This window comes from Micromys minutus, assembly GCF_963924665.1.
Source record: "Micromys minutus genome assembly, chromosome: X".
Classification (NCBI taxonomy): Eukaryota; Metazoa; Chordata; class Mammalia; order Rodentia; family Muridae; genus Micromys; species Micromys minutus.
The window spans coordinates 32,265,737-32,281,937 of record NC_137970.1 but is presented as its reverse complement, the minus strand read 5'-3'; the positions used below and the strand labels follow the sequence as shown (position 1 = coordinate 32,281,937).

General features: G+C 35.8%; 1 protein-coding gene across 1 annotated transcript in view; it reads right to left on the bottom strand.

The window, feature by feature from the left end:
• PHEX (phosphate regulating endopeptidase X-linked) overlaps window positions 1–16,201 on the bottom strand; it is a gene marked incomplete at both ends in the record, with an annotated part of 233,764 nt that overhangs the window by 80,505 nt on the left and 137,058 nt on the right. The window contains 2 exons of the mRNA XM_080909936.1: window positions 347–450; window positions 11,557–11,634. Of these exons, the coding sequence (XP_080766062.1) occupies window positions 347–450; window positions 11,557–11,634 (182 nt within the window). The remainder of the gene's footprint in view (window positions 1–346; window positions 451–11,556; window positions 11,635–16,201) is intronic.

Here is a 16,201-nt window from a genome sequence, read left to right as displayed (position 1 = left end):
TAAATATTACCAAATATTTCTACCTGAGTGTGAAAATGTAGAGAAATTTATATAGAAATATTTTATATATATATATATAACTACAGCTAGAAATAGTTTCAACACTTGCATCCTAATGTGCATTCTTCTGATATGTTGATGTTAAGATATGGAGGTCTGTAATAGATGGAAGATTTTTCCACATAATATCAGATAAGAGAGCTGTCAATCCATGGCACAAATTTTGCTAAAACAAAATAACTGGCAAGCTGGCTACCCTGGGTTGAGTAGAATTACAGAGTTTAATCTAAAGAAATTCCACTTCCCACCAATGTATTTATCCATTTCATTCTTTAAAAATACTCACTCTGTTTTGGGAACAGCTTTTCTTAGCCAGAAGAAATCAGACTGAGCTAAATACTTGCGGGTTTGCAGTACATTGCCAAAGTAGTCCGATTCTGAAAACTTGATCTGTACAAAACAAACCACATCATTATTTTTCTAAATGCAGATAAGAGATGGTCTTAAAAATAGACTTCAGCCCACCATGGGGCAACCAGAAGAGAAGCTATGGTCCTCTCAACATCACTCAGCCATAACTCAAGATTCACAAAGCCATGAAATTTAATCTCAGTGATTTTCTTTTAAAATAAAAGCTCAAAAATCAATATGGTCATTTCTGGATCACAAGAGAGAAAACAAGAAAAGCTACAGTTATTTACTATGTGTTCCATTTACTTTATAATTAAAAAATCCACTTTAAACTTTGCCAAACGTATCTTAGATCTGAAATTTCTTGGCTCATGAGTTCTTGATCCTTTCTAAATTTATTTGTCACATAAGATTCTTCTAATAACATTCAGAGCATTTATCTAAAACCTCATTTAGCTTATAGATGACGATTTAGTCAAATGTTAAAATCCAATTTACTGTAATTGGCATTTGTTTATACAGAGGAAAATGGAATTAATTCACAAACCTATTTTCCACCCTAAGTGCAATGGAGTCACCTAAATAATTTAATTATTAACAAGTATTATCTATTAACACCAAGAAAAGATCTGATTACCAAAAAGCAAAATTACAGAGGCAAGTCACATATTATAGACTGCATGGGACTAAGGAGAAATGAGGACACACAGCAATTATATACTAAGTTATTTACTAAGATTATAGGTTATTTAGTTGTTTTTTTTTTCTGGAACAAGAGTAACAAATAGTTTCAATTCTGCTGCATTCCATCCAAAACTAGCTTCATACACGTATTATATTGATGTTTGTATTATGGTAAAAGCAATAGTTTATAGTGATCTTGAAAGCTTTGCTTCACAGATCTCTTATTGACATATTGACAAATCAAAAAGTGCAATACATATGTAACTGCCATTAATAATAAAAATCTATGTGAGTAAGAGAACAACCAAGAGTAAATTTCTTTTTTAAAGTGTTCACTGTTTTTATTTGGCTATACTAATTTCACAAAAGAGTAGGGTTCACTGGCATACTACATGTACATAAGGTACTTTGATCATATTTTCTCACCCTATTATCCATCTACATTTATTCCTCGCCTATTCCTACTGGTCCTTTTTCTACTCCATGTTATCTGCCACTTGTCCTGTTATATTTTCCTTCCCACACATAAGAGAATCTATTTCATATTTCTCTTCCCAAACCCTTAACATTTTGCTCTCTAGATCCTTTTACTTATACCTTGCCCTTCTAATGAACACCCACTGTGCAGTGCTAAGAAAGCTACATGGAGGCTGGATTTTAGAAAAATAACACTATGCAAATGTGGATTTTTACTTTTTTATTGAAATTTTCATATAGGTATATAACGTACCCTGGTCATAGCCATCTCCTACTCCCTCCCTTCAGTTTCCCCAACCACTTTGACATATTTTCCATCTTCCTTCCAACTTCATTTATTCTTTTTTTAAAACACACTAAGTCCAATAAATGTTTCACATATGTATATAGGAGGGGGTATACTCTGAGAATCTCATTTTTAATTAGACAGAATTCTGATTATGTACCATCCTTTTTTATTTAGTTCATTTTGGTTGGTTGGTCGGTCGGTCGGTCGGTCGGTCGGTCGGTCAGTCTGGCTGTCCTAAAACTCATTGTGTAGACCAGGATGGCCTCAAACTCAGAGATTTTCCTGCCTCTCCCTCCTGGATGCTGATATTAAAGGCATGTCCCACCACTGCCATTCATACAACTCCCAGTCTTTAAAACACTGAAAAAGAAACCATGCTAAGCTACTCAATTACAAAAACTTAACTGAATCTAAAACTCAAAACAAAAATTTTTACTAACATTTTTGATAAGTTTAAACCATAGTTTTTATTACTTTGTATGTATATGTATGTGTACCTCAGTATGTAGATATATGTATCTACCATATGCATGCATGTCCTACAGAAACAACAGAAGGCATCAGATCTCTTGGAACTGGAGTTTCAGGTGAATATTAGCCACTTGGGTAGGTGCTAAGCACCAAACCCAGGATCACTTCAAGAACAGCAAATACTCTCAACTGCTGAGGCAATACTGTAGTCTTTTTTTTAAGTAAAAAAATAAAAATTAGATACAGCCAGTGAGTATGTTTGAAACCCACAGACATTGCATTACAAGTACAAATGTATATATTCAATATGAATGTTAGAGCCTTAATAGGTAACCTGGTTGTTGGCCAATGCCTAGCTCATATTTATCTGATCCCAAACATAGAGCAGATATTGTGTCTCAGAATAATTTTTTTGTTTATAATTGTCTTAGGGTTTGCTTCTGTGAGCAGACACCAAGACCAAGGCAACTCTTATAAAGGACAACATTTAATTAGGGCTGTTTTAGAGGTTGAGAAGTTCAGCCCATTATCATCAAAGAGGGAGCATGGAAGTATCCAGGCAGGCATGGTTCAAGAGGAGCTGAGAGTTCTTATTCTTTTGAAGACTGCTAGAAGAAGACTGGCTTCCAGGCAGCTAGGATGAGGGTCTTAAAGCCCACACCCATAGTGATATCCTTACTCCAACAAGGCCACACCTCCTAATAGTGTCACTCCCTGGGCCAAGCATAGAGAAACTATCACAATGAGTCATGTTAATATTCCCAGAGAGCAAAGCAAAAAATATTAAGCTAGGGATAAAACAGCTGAATACATACTGAGAATGAAGGAAATGAAAATATGGATTTCTGGCAACAGTGCCATTTTGCTTGACCAAAATATTTAATGCAGTGACTCTAAATTGTCCTTTTTTAAAACTACTTAGACTACAAAGACAAGGGCTGACAAATAAAGTAGAGCATGATGGCATAATAGAGAGCAGTACAGAAGTTTACATTAATGTTCTATGTGCACGAACATGAAATGTTCTCAAAAACAAGATTAATAATCTAAGCATATGTATGAGAAATTTTACGTTTTCATGAAAAAGCATTAGGAGGTTATAAAGTTGTAGGAGGAGTTGTGAGAATAGAATATATTGTATTATGATTGAAACATATTGTATTGAACTACATATTAAAATAATTCTCAGTCTTTTGTCTAATATCAAGTGTATAACATGGGAAACGATATTACATATTGACTACATAATATTTGTGTACTCATTTATGAATCAAAAGGTTATGCCAATAAAATTAAATTTAAGATAGTGTTTATATTTTGAAAAAGATAAAAATGAGGAAAGGAGTTTAAATCAGAAGTCATTATATATAGAACTTAGAATGTACATATTTTATTTATTGAACACTTATGTGTATGCCAGGCATTAAAATATACCTATTATCCAGGTACCTAAGATGCTAAAGCAGAAGGATTACTTGAGCCTAGAATTTTGAGGCCAAACAAAGCAACATAATACCACCCCTATCTCCTAATAATAATAATAATAATAATAATAATAATAATAATAATAATGCATATATTTAATTGAATATATAAAATTAGTTTGATAATATCTGTTGAGTATAAACCCTTAACCTATTTTATATATGATAATATTAGAAATATTTTGTAATATAAAGAAATATTAGTATTGGTTCTATTTTAAGATAAAGAATTTACCTTAGCCTTAAATAAGAGCAGAAAGCATGTTTTAGGAAGTCATTTTAATTAGCAATCCTAAGATATCTCTGGGTCATAGAGCTAAAGGACATGTCCAGGACCTTCAGAATATGATTATAACTAATAAAAAATTCAGATATGTCCTTGAGTTCAGATTATCCTTTCAGATACAGTATCAATTTTGTCATATAAGTAATGTCAATTATTTAATGTTTTTAAATGATTTGGCTATTTTTCTTTACATTGATGTTCTTCCTGGTATGCACAGACGGCATCAGATCATCTGGAATTTGAGTTACAGACAGTTCTGAGCTGTCATGTGTATGTTGGGAATTGAACACAGGTCCTTTGGTGAAGCAACCAGAGCTCTTAACATCTGAGCCATCTCTCCAGAATCTGGAGTAAGTTTTTACTGAGTTTGCTAACTTCACTACATTTCTGTCACAATTATAAAACAAAAGGTGACATATAAGGTGGTTCAGAGGCTTTGGAGAGAGAACCATTCCCAAACGTCCTGGGCATATAGTGGCATGCACCTGTAATCACAGCACTTGGGAGGATGGGATGGGAGGATTGGGACTTAAAAGCTTAGTTCATCTATCTTCCAAATAATTTTTTTCTTTTAATTACTAAAGTGAGAATATTTATAATTTCTTAAACTGGCTTAATTGAGCTACTACAATTAATGGTGTTACACCATTCACAAGAACACATCTTGAGTTGTTGGTGTTGTTGTTGTTATCATCTGATAGGCAGAAACTAGAGTGTGGAACCAGATAAGCTACCCATTCTAAACTATTTGGCTCTGAATTTAGTGGTTTTCTCTTTGGTTCAAATAGAAAAACTGAGTGATTCAACAAAGAGAGAAAACAACAAAGAGAAGGTAAGAATCAATTGGTGCTTATATGGAAGCAGGGAGTGGGCATCTTTCTTGGTGAGAGATGGTAGAGCTGTTAAAAGAATATTAGCAAATGTCTATGGGAGACATTTGTGACAGCATAAAATGCTAACTGCAAAGGAAAAGCATAAATTATGTGTTAACACAAATGACAGCTATAGCGAAACAGAAAGTAACAATGGACTTAACAGGAGGATTATATTGAAGTACCAGTATTGGGGGTACCTTTTGTTCCTTTCCTTTGCCTCCAAAATTTTCTACCCTCTGCTACTTAGATAATTTAAATTTTCTCACACAGCATATTGGTGAGAAAAATTTTGAAGTCCAGCAACCTTTGAGAAAGTTTTCTATGTTGTACAGACAGAAACAAGAGTGAATGCTCACAAACACTCTAAAATTTTTAAAGCTCTACAAGGGATAGATTAGGTCAAAGGCCTCTTGTCCTTTCAGCTACTAAAGAAAATCAAGGTCAAGTTGATAATTACTTTCCATCAATTCCATTTTGACCTTTCAACTGAGTGACCTATGTGGAACTAGTTGGGGTTCTCATGTCATTGTGTTGGAACCATTATCCAGATTGTTAAATTGGGTCCTAGATCACCCTTGTTGAATATGCTACCCTAGATACAAAGTACCAATTCTTACCAATTAAGTAGAAGAATAAAGTTATCATTTCTCTCTCTTCCACTACTCAACTTAGGTGAAGGACCCACAATACAAGGAAAACAAGGGAATGTGTTCAGGGGTTTTTGTTGATGTTTTGTTTGTTTGCTTGCTTGTTAGTTAGAAAATAGGGCTATGTTTATAAAACACTGCCTATGCCAACAGAAGCAGAGACCTCCCGTTTAACTCAAACATACCTAAGGATGCTCAGAGATATGTCAAGTATCTGTATGATTTTGTTAGGTACCCAAATTTTTGAATGATTAATTGAGTCTATATTTGGAATTTATATTTTCCTTTGTTTCAATAATGGATCACAAAAAAAGGTAGATGTGTTTATTTGAACTGGATAAGAAGTATCTGTCTTTCTATTTCTCTTTATCTCTCTCTCTCACACACACACACACATGGGTATAAACATATATGTATACATACATGGGTGTGTTTCAAAATGTTTAACCATCCATATACATAATATAACATATAAATTCCCCTTAAGTATCCATGTAGTGGTGTCTGAGAGTTTTAGCCAAAACACCATAAAGTCTTCAACACATGTCCTACCTCTAATCTAGGGTGGGAGATTAGCACTTTATCTGCTCCTGCCAGTAAAACACTCCAGATGAAAGCTACTGTGTAATAGATAAAGAGACCTGGTTAAAAGATTGAGGGTACCAAGGCATTCCATGTTCTGTGCCTATTCTTAGGTCTCCAATGCCATGGTAACTATGAGTTACTTGAGATAGCTAAGAAAAGCATTCTATTTTTTTAACCAAAGGATGAATAATTATCATAATATTTTAATGAAGTATTCTACCCAAAAATCATCACACTCTTGCAGTGTTCAAATGATACTGTTATTCACACACACACACACACACACACACACACACACACACACACAAAGAGAGAGAGAGAGAGAGACAAACAGAGACAGAGACAGACTTCGGCTAGAGCAGAGAAAGACCTTGAGTTACTAATGTCTAGTTTACCTCAACTCTTCTTTTCCCCCACTTTCCAACCTATTTCCTCTGATTGAAATACCCAGGGTAAGTTTGCTGCCCTTTTCAAAATTGGTAAAACTCACTTTTCAGTCTACTTCTGTTAAGCATCAATGAAATAGAATATATACTTTACAAGACTAATTTGAACACTGATTGACACTTCCCTTCTTCTCCATAATGATATCATTTCAAATAAAGGGTAGTTCATTTCTTCTTGCTCTTAACAAAGACTGCAGAAAAAAACTGTTGTTCAGAAATGAATGGCACAGTATCTCAATTTGCCTTGTCATTCTCAGAGGGGGAGTGTTATTCTCTGATTCTTTTTCACATTTGCCTCTCAACTCTTTTCATTTATTTCTATTTTCATATGAGCTCAACTACAATTTGCACCCTTCTCTCTGACTTCCCTCTGATCTATCTCCTAATTTCTCTCCTCTTTCCTTTTATATTTGTGCCTGATGAAGCATATCTTCACCTGGGTCAGATTGAGCAAGCTGCTTTTCATTTCTAACCACTCCTCCTGCTCAGAGTTTGTACTAGCATGAATTTCACACAGGCTCTCTAATAATCCTTATCTACATGTTTATTAAAACTGAAAACACAGTCCTATTATGTATGCAGGATATTTCAGTCATTTTTCTATTAACCTCAGTGGCATGATTTACAATTGCATCATCCCTTAAACTCTTTTTCGGTTGGGCTTATTCATTTTTCTCTATCAGTTTCTGAACACAGGTGTATTTTAATTTTGTTCTCCATTGACTTTTTAAACTGGAAGATATACTTGAGTATAATTTCAATCTGTTTGGGCAATGAGTCAGATGCAAACTGTTTCTTCACAAAGGTGCTTAAAAATCTTGGTAGCTAGTGGTTTCAATTGAGACCCTGGAGAAGTGTATACTGTTTGATATCTGATTTCTTTTAACAAAAGATACTGTGTTCGGTGAAGCCTTAAATCTGGGACTCTCAATTTGGACAGCAGCAGGCTGCCAACAAAACCTGATCAACTAAGGATTGCAAGCAAACTCTGAATGCTGCCCGATTGGATTAAGGTTTGGACCAGTTCCATCTGTATAGCCTTTTAAATCAATTTGAGGAACCTGGATACTGCATGCATTAATTCATGATGACTTTGACTTTTTCAGACCAAAAACAAATGAACAAAACAATAATCTACCACTATCATGACTGTGAATTGAAGATGTCATAGCTAATGCTCATGTTTGTGTTTATGTGCCCGTACAGGCTGTGAACATTTAATTTGATCCTTATGAAAATTCTGTACAGGAGAGACTATTATCATTCATTTTGCAGATGATGAAATTGAGGCACAAAAAAATGCATAATCTGTGTCAGGTCCCACAGGAAGTAAGTGAAAGCCTGAGAATTTCACTCTAAGCCTTCCGATTTCCAGGTTCATGCTCATAACCACTACCTTCCCACATATCCTTACTTGGAATATTTACCAATGACACATAATCATCCAGGTAAGTCTCCTGGATCTCCTTCTAGAGTACTTTGTATCCTAGAGATGCTATTCTCAGTCACAATAGTTCTCATTTTGACCCACAGGACTACCTTTTTAAAATGTTACATGTATGTGTGTTTGGCATACATATATGTATATATGCGTGTGCTCATGTCAGAGAAAGACAGAAGAGGTTGTCAAATTCCCTGGAGCTAGAGATACAGGTTTTTGTAGGCATCTGGCTCATGGAACCCAATCCTCTGAAAGAGCAACAAGTATTCTTGAACACTAAGCCATCTGTCAGAGCACATTTGGTTATTTTTTATAGGAAACCTACTATGTGCCACACATTGGATCAAGTAGGTGCTTTTAAATTCATGCAAACTCTTTTTCACACATTTCTCCCCTCAGAGCTTACAGTACTTCATGAAAGAGAAGGCAGAAAAAAATGTAGGAGAGACAGTGAATGGAGGACAGTAAGAGAACAAGGCCCTCTAAATCAACATGAACAAAGACCATGTGAATTTAAAGACTTAAGCTGCATGCACAGGGTCTGCATGGGTCAGCACCAGGTCATATGTACTTACATTATGGCTTCTAGTTTAATGTTTTTATGGGATTCCTGAATGTGTGAATGAGTGGGTCTCTAATTTTTGTTCCTTCTCTTGGGCTTATTTTCTTCTGTTTGGCATATTCAACTCCAAAGTGATAATTTTTGTTTGATTATATTTTAAATGGATGAATAAAGATATAAATAGATAGACAGATGATTGATAGATAGATAGACAGACAGAGGATAGCTAGATAGATGATAGATAGACAGATGATAGATAGATAGATTGATAGATAGATAGATAGATAGATAGATAGATGATAGATAGATAGATAGATAGATAGATAGATAGACAGACAGACAGAGGATAGATAGATAGATGATAGATAGACAGATGATAGATAGATAGATAGATAGATAGATAGATAGATAGATAGATAGATAGATAGATAGATAGATAGACAAAAAGACTGCATACTAGAGTGTAGCTTAACAACAGAACTATCATATATATCCCACTGGGAAAGGGAAAATCAAATTTTTCCAATGGAGCGACCCTGTGTCTATCAACTAGTCGAGGACAGGACTCATGCTCAGGAGTAGTGACCACCATATAATGAACTCTACATTTTTTGTGTGCTTTTATTTGATCACGGTCTGATAACGTTTCTTTCTTTCTTTTTGGGTGATATTTTGTTTTGTTTACTTGCTTTGTGGAGTATTGGATTAGGATTCTGGCTGTTTTTAAAGAACCTAAAGTTGGGGGAAGGATCTGGAATGATTTGGAAGAGGGGATCCATATGATCAAAATATATGTAAATTTGAAATTGTTTTAAATAATAAAATATATTATTTTAAAATTGCATACACAAAAATACCAAAAGGGAACATAAATCAAATAAATAGGAAGTGAAAAAGACAGATCTAAAACCTAAGCCCACTACTCCAGAAAACATGCTGTTAACTTCTAGACAATATTCCCTCCCTTCTGTTGTTTTCCTTCCCATCAACCCCTCCAAGTCTTCAAAATTTACTCTTCTTTCAGTACAGCTTTCTGATCAAATATCCCTAATATTTCTCCTTCTCTGGTTGCAGCCAGTACTTCCTGGTCCCAGAATCTAGCCCTGATCTGACACTCTGTGTGGAACTAAAAAGATTATTTGACTCTTCCCATTCTTTTCTACAAGAATTTCAATTCCCTGACTTCACGGGGACAGTAAAGACATGGATAACAATATCATGTAGTCAGTATGCTAAGTTTCAACATTTAATTATCATAATGATAAAATGTTCAGAATCATCAAAACAGTGTGTAAGATATGCTGTCTGATAATTAAAGTGCTAGAAAATATAACTGATTTCTTCCAGAGCTACATCATAAATTTTAGAAAGGTCATAATTGAAGCCAAATGGAGAAAGTTCTCTCCTACCCCATGGAGGTACAACATTTTACCTACCTAGAAAATAATTTAGGAACGTGAACATCAAAAAAAATTGCATCACACTATTTTAGTGTATTCTATAACCTTCAGTCCACTGAGATATTTCACAAGTTCTACAAATACTTATATAGTACAAAGATTTAATTTAATAATTTCTATACAAACTCCTGTTTTTAATATACAATAAATGGTAAGAAATATTTGTTCCTTTAATGGTGTTTTAACTATTGACATCTAATGGTACAAGCAAAATATAAGGTGACAATCTTCCAGACTAATCCTGAGATATGGTAAATGCTATTTCTATGTGAGGGTGAAGTTTTAATATCAATCCTGTTTGGAAGCAGGAAATCACTCCTGAACACATAGGAAAAAAATGTGAATAGACATAGTGCTCAATTTAATCAGAAAAATTAACACTTTCATGACTGAAATGTATAAAGTATTAAATTTAGGCTTTATCTCATGTGTAAAAAGTCTTATAAAATTCTAATAGTCACCCACAAAACTAGGACTGTTTACAGATAGGCTACATGTCAAACCACAACTTTAGCAAAGAGCTAGTCCTATAAGTCATAGTTGTTAAATGTATTTCGAGACTAGTTGTTAAAGAAAGTACAATTCTGAGAATAGAGAGATGGATTGGTGGTTAAGAGCATTGTCTGATCTTCCTGACAACCCGGACTTGATTCCCAGCACCCACATTGTTCAGCTGGTAACCGTCCGTAACTCCAGTTCTAGGGGACACAATACCCTCTTCTGGCCTCTGTGGTGTGAGGCAAATAAATATACAATGGACTGACATACATGCATACAAAACACCTATATACATAAGATACATATTTTTTAAAGTTCAGTGAAAGCAGGCCTGGCTTTTCTGTGAAGAAGGAAACAGATGTCTTCAGAACTATTTATGGGAAAGGAAATAGCAGTAGTTGTGATTATAAAGGACTGTAATAAAAAGATGTATCACAGAACACTGGAATAAAAAAGAATTATTACCATTCTTCATCACTAAGTTATGGCCAATATACAGTCCAATGCATAATAAATTATATAGAGTCATATATACATGCACTTAATTTGCCAAAACAGTCATAAAGTTTAATGAAGTTAACTCTCAGCAGGCATATTTATGTCTATCCATTTGATATGAATGAAGAAAATAAAAAAAATTAACAACAAACATGATGCATTCACCATTAGAACATGTCCACTAATTGTCAAATACTCAATTTGGTGAATTATTTCCATTTGCTTTACGATGTCCACTCAGCTTTCTGACACTTCCTGTATTTGGAATCTGCACTAAATCTTCAGATAGGCCTGGCATACTCAAGCTCTTATATAGCCAAGGAATTAATCAAAAGTTGGTACTTTCTGGCACCACCAGGTTTAATTGCTTGGACTTGGGTTAGTTAATAGGCATAAGGCCAGTAAAACCTGCCAAAAAAAATACAGTAAATTTAGCACTTACTGCCTTGAGGTCTTCATTAACATAAGTATCATTCATTATAAACTCTGGATAGCCAACTTTTGCCAAAACAGCTCTTGCCTATAAAAAAAGATGAGAAATATGATGTCAGCGTTTCTTCACTTAAATCATAAATAATCATTGGATATAGGGCTTCAGTCTTCATCTGAAAAGTCCATTGAATGAATGTTTTCTATATGCAAGGCTCTGTAAAGGACAAACAAAAAGATTTACTACCTGTCCTCAATGTGCCACAAATGGAGTGAATGCAGCAAATAACTTTTATAAAGCTAGAGATTTTAATGGACACGGATAGCACTGTTATTAAAATCTGAAAGAGAAACTGTTTTTTCATGGGGGAAAAAGCACATCTGAGAGAATAGTTACCATTTCAAAAATACTGAGCAAAGGGCAAGAAGAATCTGGAAATGGAAATGAGCAATAGCAGACTATAAGCATAGCTGATAAACATGAATGTCTGAAATACATTTTAAAAATCTAAATAACTCAATAGCAAACACCACGTTTTGTAAATAGCTTGAAAAACTGTTTCTCATTCATACATGCACAGCCGGTGTATAAAGGGGAATATTTTAACATCACTAATCACTGGGGAAATGCAAATTAAAAAAAACACAAGAAAATACTATCTGGCATGTGGTAAGCTGGCTATTACAATGAAGAGTTGGTGGGGATCTCGAAACTTAAAGAACATTTACCTTCATACTGTTGATGCAGCCACTGTGGAAAAATGACTGCTCAAAAGACTAAAACCAAAATTACTGTGAGATCCAACAATTCCTCTACTGGTTAGAGCCATAGATAATAGGTACACAAAGAAAATGAAATCTATATATCAAAGAGCCATTTGCACATCCGTGTTCATTGCAGTACTATGTGCAGCAGCCAAGAAATAGAAATGACCTGCTGATTGATGAATATAGATAAAGTGTAGCATACACAAACATACATACACACAATGGGATAATACTCAGGCACAAAAGGGTTAGAAAATCAGAGATCATTCTGGAAACATAAATAAATTAGATGCAGAAAGACAAGTACTGCTTAAAGACTTAAAGGAGCATGTGGTAAAGCAGACTGTGGAAAGACCTGGGGCCTGTTGCAAATCTCAGAAGCTCATGTTTATAGACAAACTCCAAGTCCACATTGATCTACATGGTCAGCTGAGTATACAGATTTTTAATGTTTTCACCACAAAAGTGATTAATGCATAAGGTAATGGATATGTCCATCGATTTCAATTAGCCATTCTACAGTGTACACCCATGTCAAAACATCCTGGTGTGTTTGATGAATATGTAAAAAGTTATCCCACAATTTAAATAAATTAATATGAAAGACTGTTTTATAGGAAATACATGGATTATTCATGAAAACTCCCCAGAACCTAACTAAAAACTGGTTGTTTTTGTTGTTGTTGTTATTGTTGTTCAGATAAGTGAGGGTTAAATATTTCCAAAAGGAGTGAAAAGAGATGAGTCATTGAGTCATGCATCAAGATGATTTTCCATACAGCTCTGTGAGTGACAGCCAGAACACCAGAAGATCAGAGGCAGGGGGTCCAGAATAATTTGAGATGCATCTCCTCTCCTCACAGTCATCCACTTTTGATAGACAGAGGCACTGATGATTACCTTCTTTGTTTTGTAGCATGCAGGGAATAGATAAAAGAAAAATCAGTGTGAGTGCTGGTCTAGAGCAGCGACTGGCAAACTGTGGCTCCAGGACCAATTCAGCCCTCCTCTTCTACTTGTTTTCACAAACAAAATTATGCTGGAACACAGCCACACTCGCTCATTTACCTAGCATCTAAAACTGCCTCTGTGCTACAACTTCTGAGCTGAGTCATTGAAAGAAAAACTCTGGGGCCCACAAAGTCTCAAATATTTTATCTGGACCCTTGGAAGAGTTTCCAGCCCTTGCTCTACAGCAACTTTGTAGCTCCGTGTGAAACCGTCTCTTCATGTTCCCAGATTTTGGATTTCATGAAATAAAATAAAACAAAATAAAATAAAATAAGCAACCTTCAACAGTGTTGCAAGTACATTGTCTGATCTCTACCCACATTCCCTGGGATGCCTTTTATCACTTGTATGTAGATACTCCTCCCCAGATTATTTTCTTTATAGCTATTTTTAACTGAAGTAGAATTACATTGTTTTCCTACCTCCATTTCTTCTCTCTAGCCCTTCACTGATGTCTTCCCTTGAACTGCTCCCATCTTCTCATACTCCCCACACTCTCACATTGATAGCCTCCTTTTGATTATTATGGTTACACAGAGAGAAAGAGAGACAGAGGTGGGACAGTTGTGTCCATTTTGGTAATGGTATATATACAGTGTAAAGGCTGACCACTCCTCATTGTACATTAGTTGTCTGTAGATCTGTGTCTAAGGTTTGGACCCTGCAAACACTTTTCCCTTCCATCTGGATATTACTGTTGTTCTGGTCTTTTTTCTGCAGCCATTTCTACAGCCTTGTCTTTTCTAATTACCAGGAGCAGAGACTCTAAAGGGCTACATATAACCAAGCTTGTTCTTAGTGAGCTGTTGATCTGTCTTCTGTCATTCTGACCTCTCCCTCCACACAAGCAATTCTTAGCCAATGACTGTGGCAGGATCATAAAAGCCGAGCATCTTCCCTTCAATTCAAGACCAGCTCAGAGGTATAATTTACACTATCAAAGTTCTCCCAGGATCAGACGCTTTCAGAAATGTCTTCTGAAATTACTTCCATCCCTCAGCTCATCCCTGCCTTTGTCTAGTTTCTTCCATCCCTTTTCTGTCTTCACTTGCAAGTATTTGGTAAATAAATCACTTACATGTGAGTCCTTATCTCCAGGTCTGCCTTCAAATGAGCCATATAACAACCAGGCAGCCCCAGCCCCATTAGCTGTATTCTAGCAAAGCCTCAATAAAAGCCAGTGTCTTCCCACACTGCTCTGGCTAATGACATATCTTCTATAGTCCCAGCCAAATCACCTTACTGAAGGAATAGGGTAAGATAGTACATTTCTTATATGTTCTTTGAGATGATATAAATATTGAACATCAGAGGCTTTTAACTCAAGATTTAGGATTTTACAAGTGCTGCAGGCCACAGCCCTAATAGGTTTTGCTGTTCCATGGACTCAAATCTAATACAGAGCAAATTCTGCCTTCAAAAGCCTGTGAGCTATACTAAAACCTTAATATAATAACAGGATATTACCGCTTTCCAAGGACCGCAAAACAATATTGTTTTACGTTACCTCTTTCTGAAAGTGCTTACTTCCCTAGTTGTAGCTAATTTCTTGGTATAATTTAGTGACTCACCATAAGTCATATGCATCATTTTAGCAAATAAAGAATTGTAGATAGTTTTCTCCAGCACACACCCCCAAAAATATCCAAGACAAGCTGAGTCATGCACAGTTGCTTCTGAACACTGGCCTTTCCAAAGTAGATTAGTGAATTATGCATTATTTTTTAAACCTCATGCTCTGGGACCAAACTGCACTACAGAGTTTCACAGAATACATTAACTCCTCTACTGTATATGCATAACACTGAATTCTTATTTATTTAGCATCAGCACAACTTGAAGAGAATCAGAAAAGAAATACAAAGAATCCAGATTTCCTTACCAGGGATTCACAAATAAAATGAAGGAATGATTCTAATAGTAGATGACTAATAGCTCAGTAGATTTTTCCAAAATATATATGGTTATCTGTATTCTGACACAAATGCTCTTTCTTCCACAATTTGCTAATTCCACGACATTCTAATCCATCCCACTTTACATCTCCCTCCTGAGAAGCTTTAGAACTACGTTGTTCAGAAACACACTGGGCATGACTCTCGACCAAACTGTCAACAAGAAATACTCAATAGGGCTTTGGAAGGGAAAAGAGATGTAAATGTCATTTACACACTGTGGCAGCATTAGTGAGGCCCAAGTGCATCTGCAGACAGTAGATACAACGTTTAACCATCAACTTCCAAATGTTCTCCTGGAAAACACCCTTTGGGACACAGGCAGCAGTGACCAGTGGAAGCCTTGGTCTTTACTTCCAAGTTCCAAGATGATTACATAACCTCTCTAATCACTCACATTAAACAGTTTCCTACTTGGTACACTTAGAAATCTGTCTGCCACAGTTTGAAGCAAAGACTGGCACAAAGGCCATCCAGAGACTTCCCCACCTGGAGATCCATCCAAATATACCCACCAAACCCAGACACTATTGCTGAGGCCAAAAAGTGCTTGCTGACAGGAGCCTGATATAGCTGTCTCCTGAGAGGCTCTGCCAGAGCCTGACAAATGCAGATGTGGATGATCACAGCCAACTATTGAACTGAGAATGGGATCCTCAATGGAGGGGTTAAAGAAAGAACTGAAGCTGAAGGGGTTGAAACCTCATGAGAACAACAATACCAACCAACCAGAGCTCCCAGGGACTAAACCACTATCCAGAGAATACATATGGGTGGACACATGGCTCCAGCGGTATATGTAGCAGAGGATGGCTTAGTTGATCATCAATTTGGAAGAAGCACCCTTGGTCCTTCCAAGACTCGATGCCCTAGTGTAGAAGAATGTCAGGGTGGAGAGGCAAGAGGGGGTAGGTAGGTAGGGGA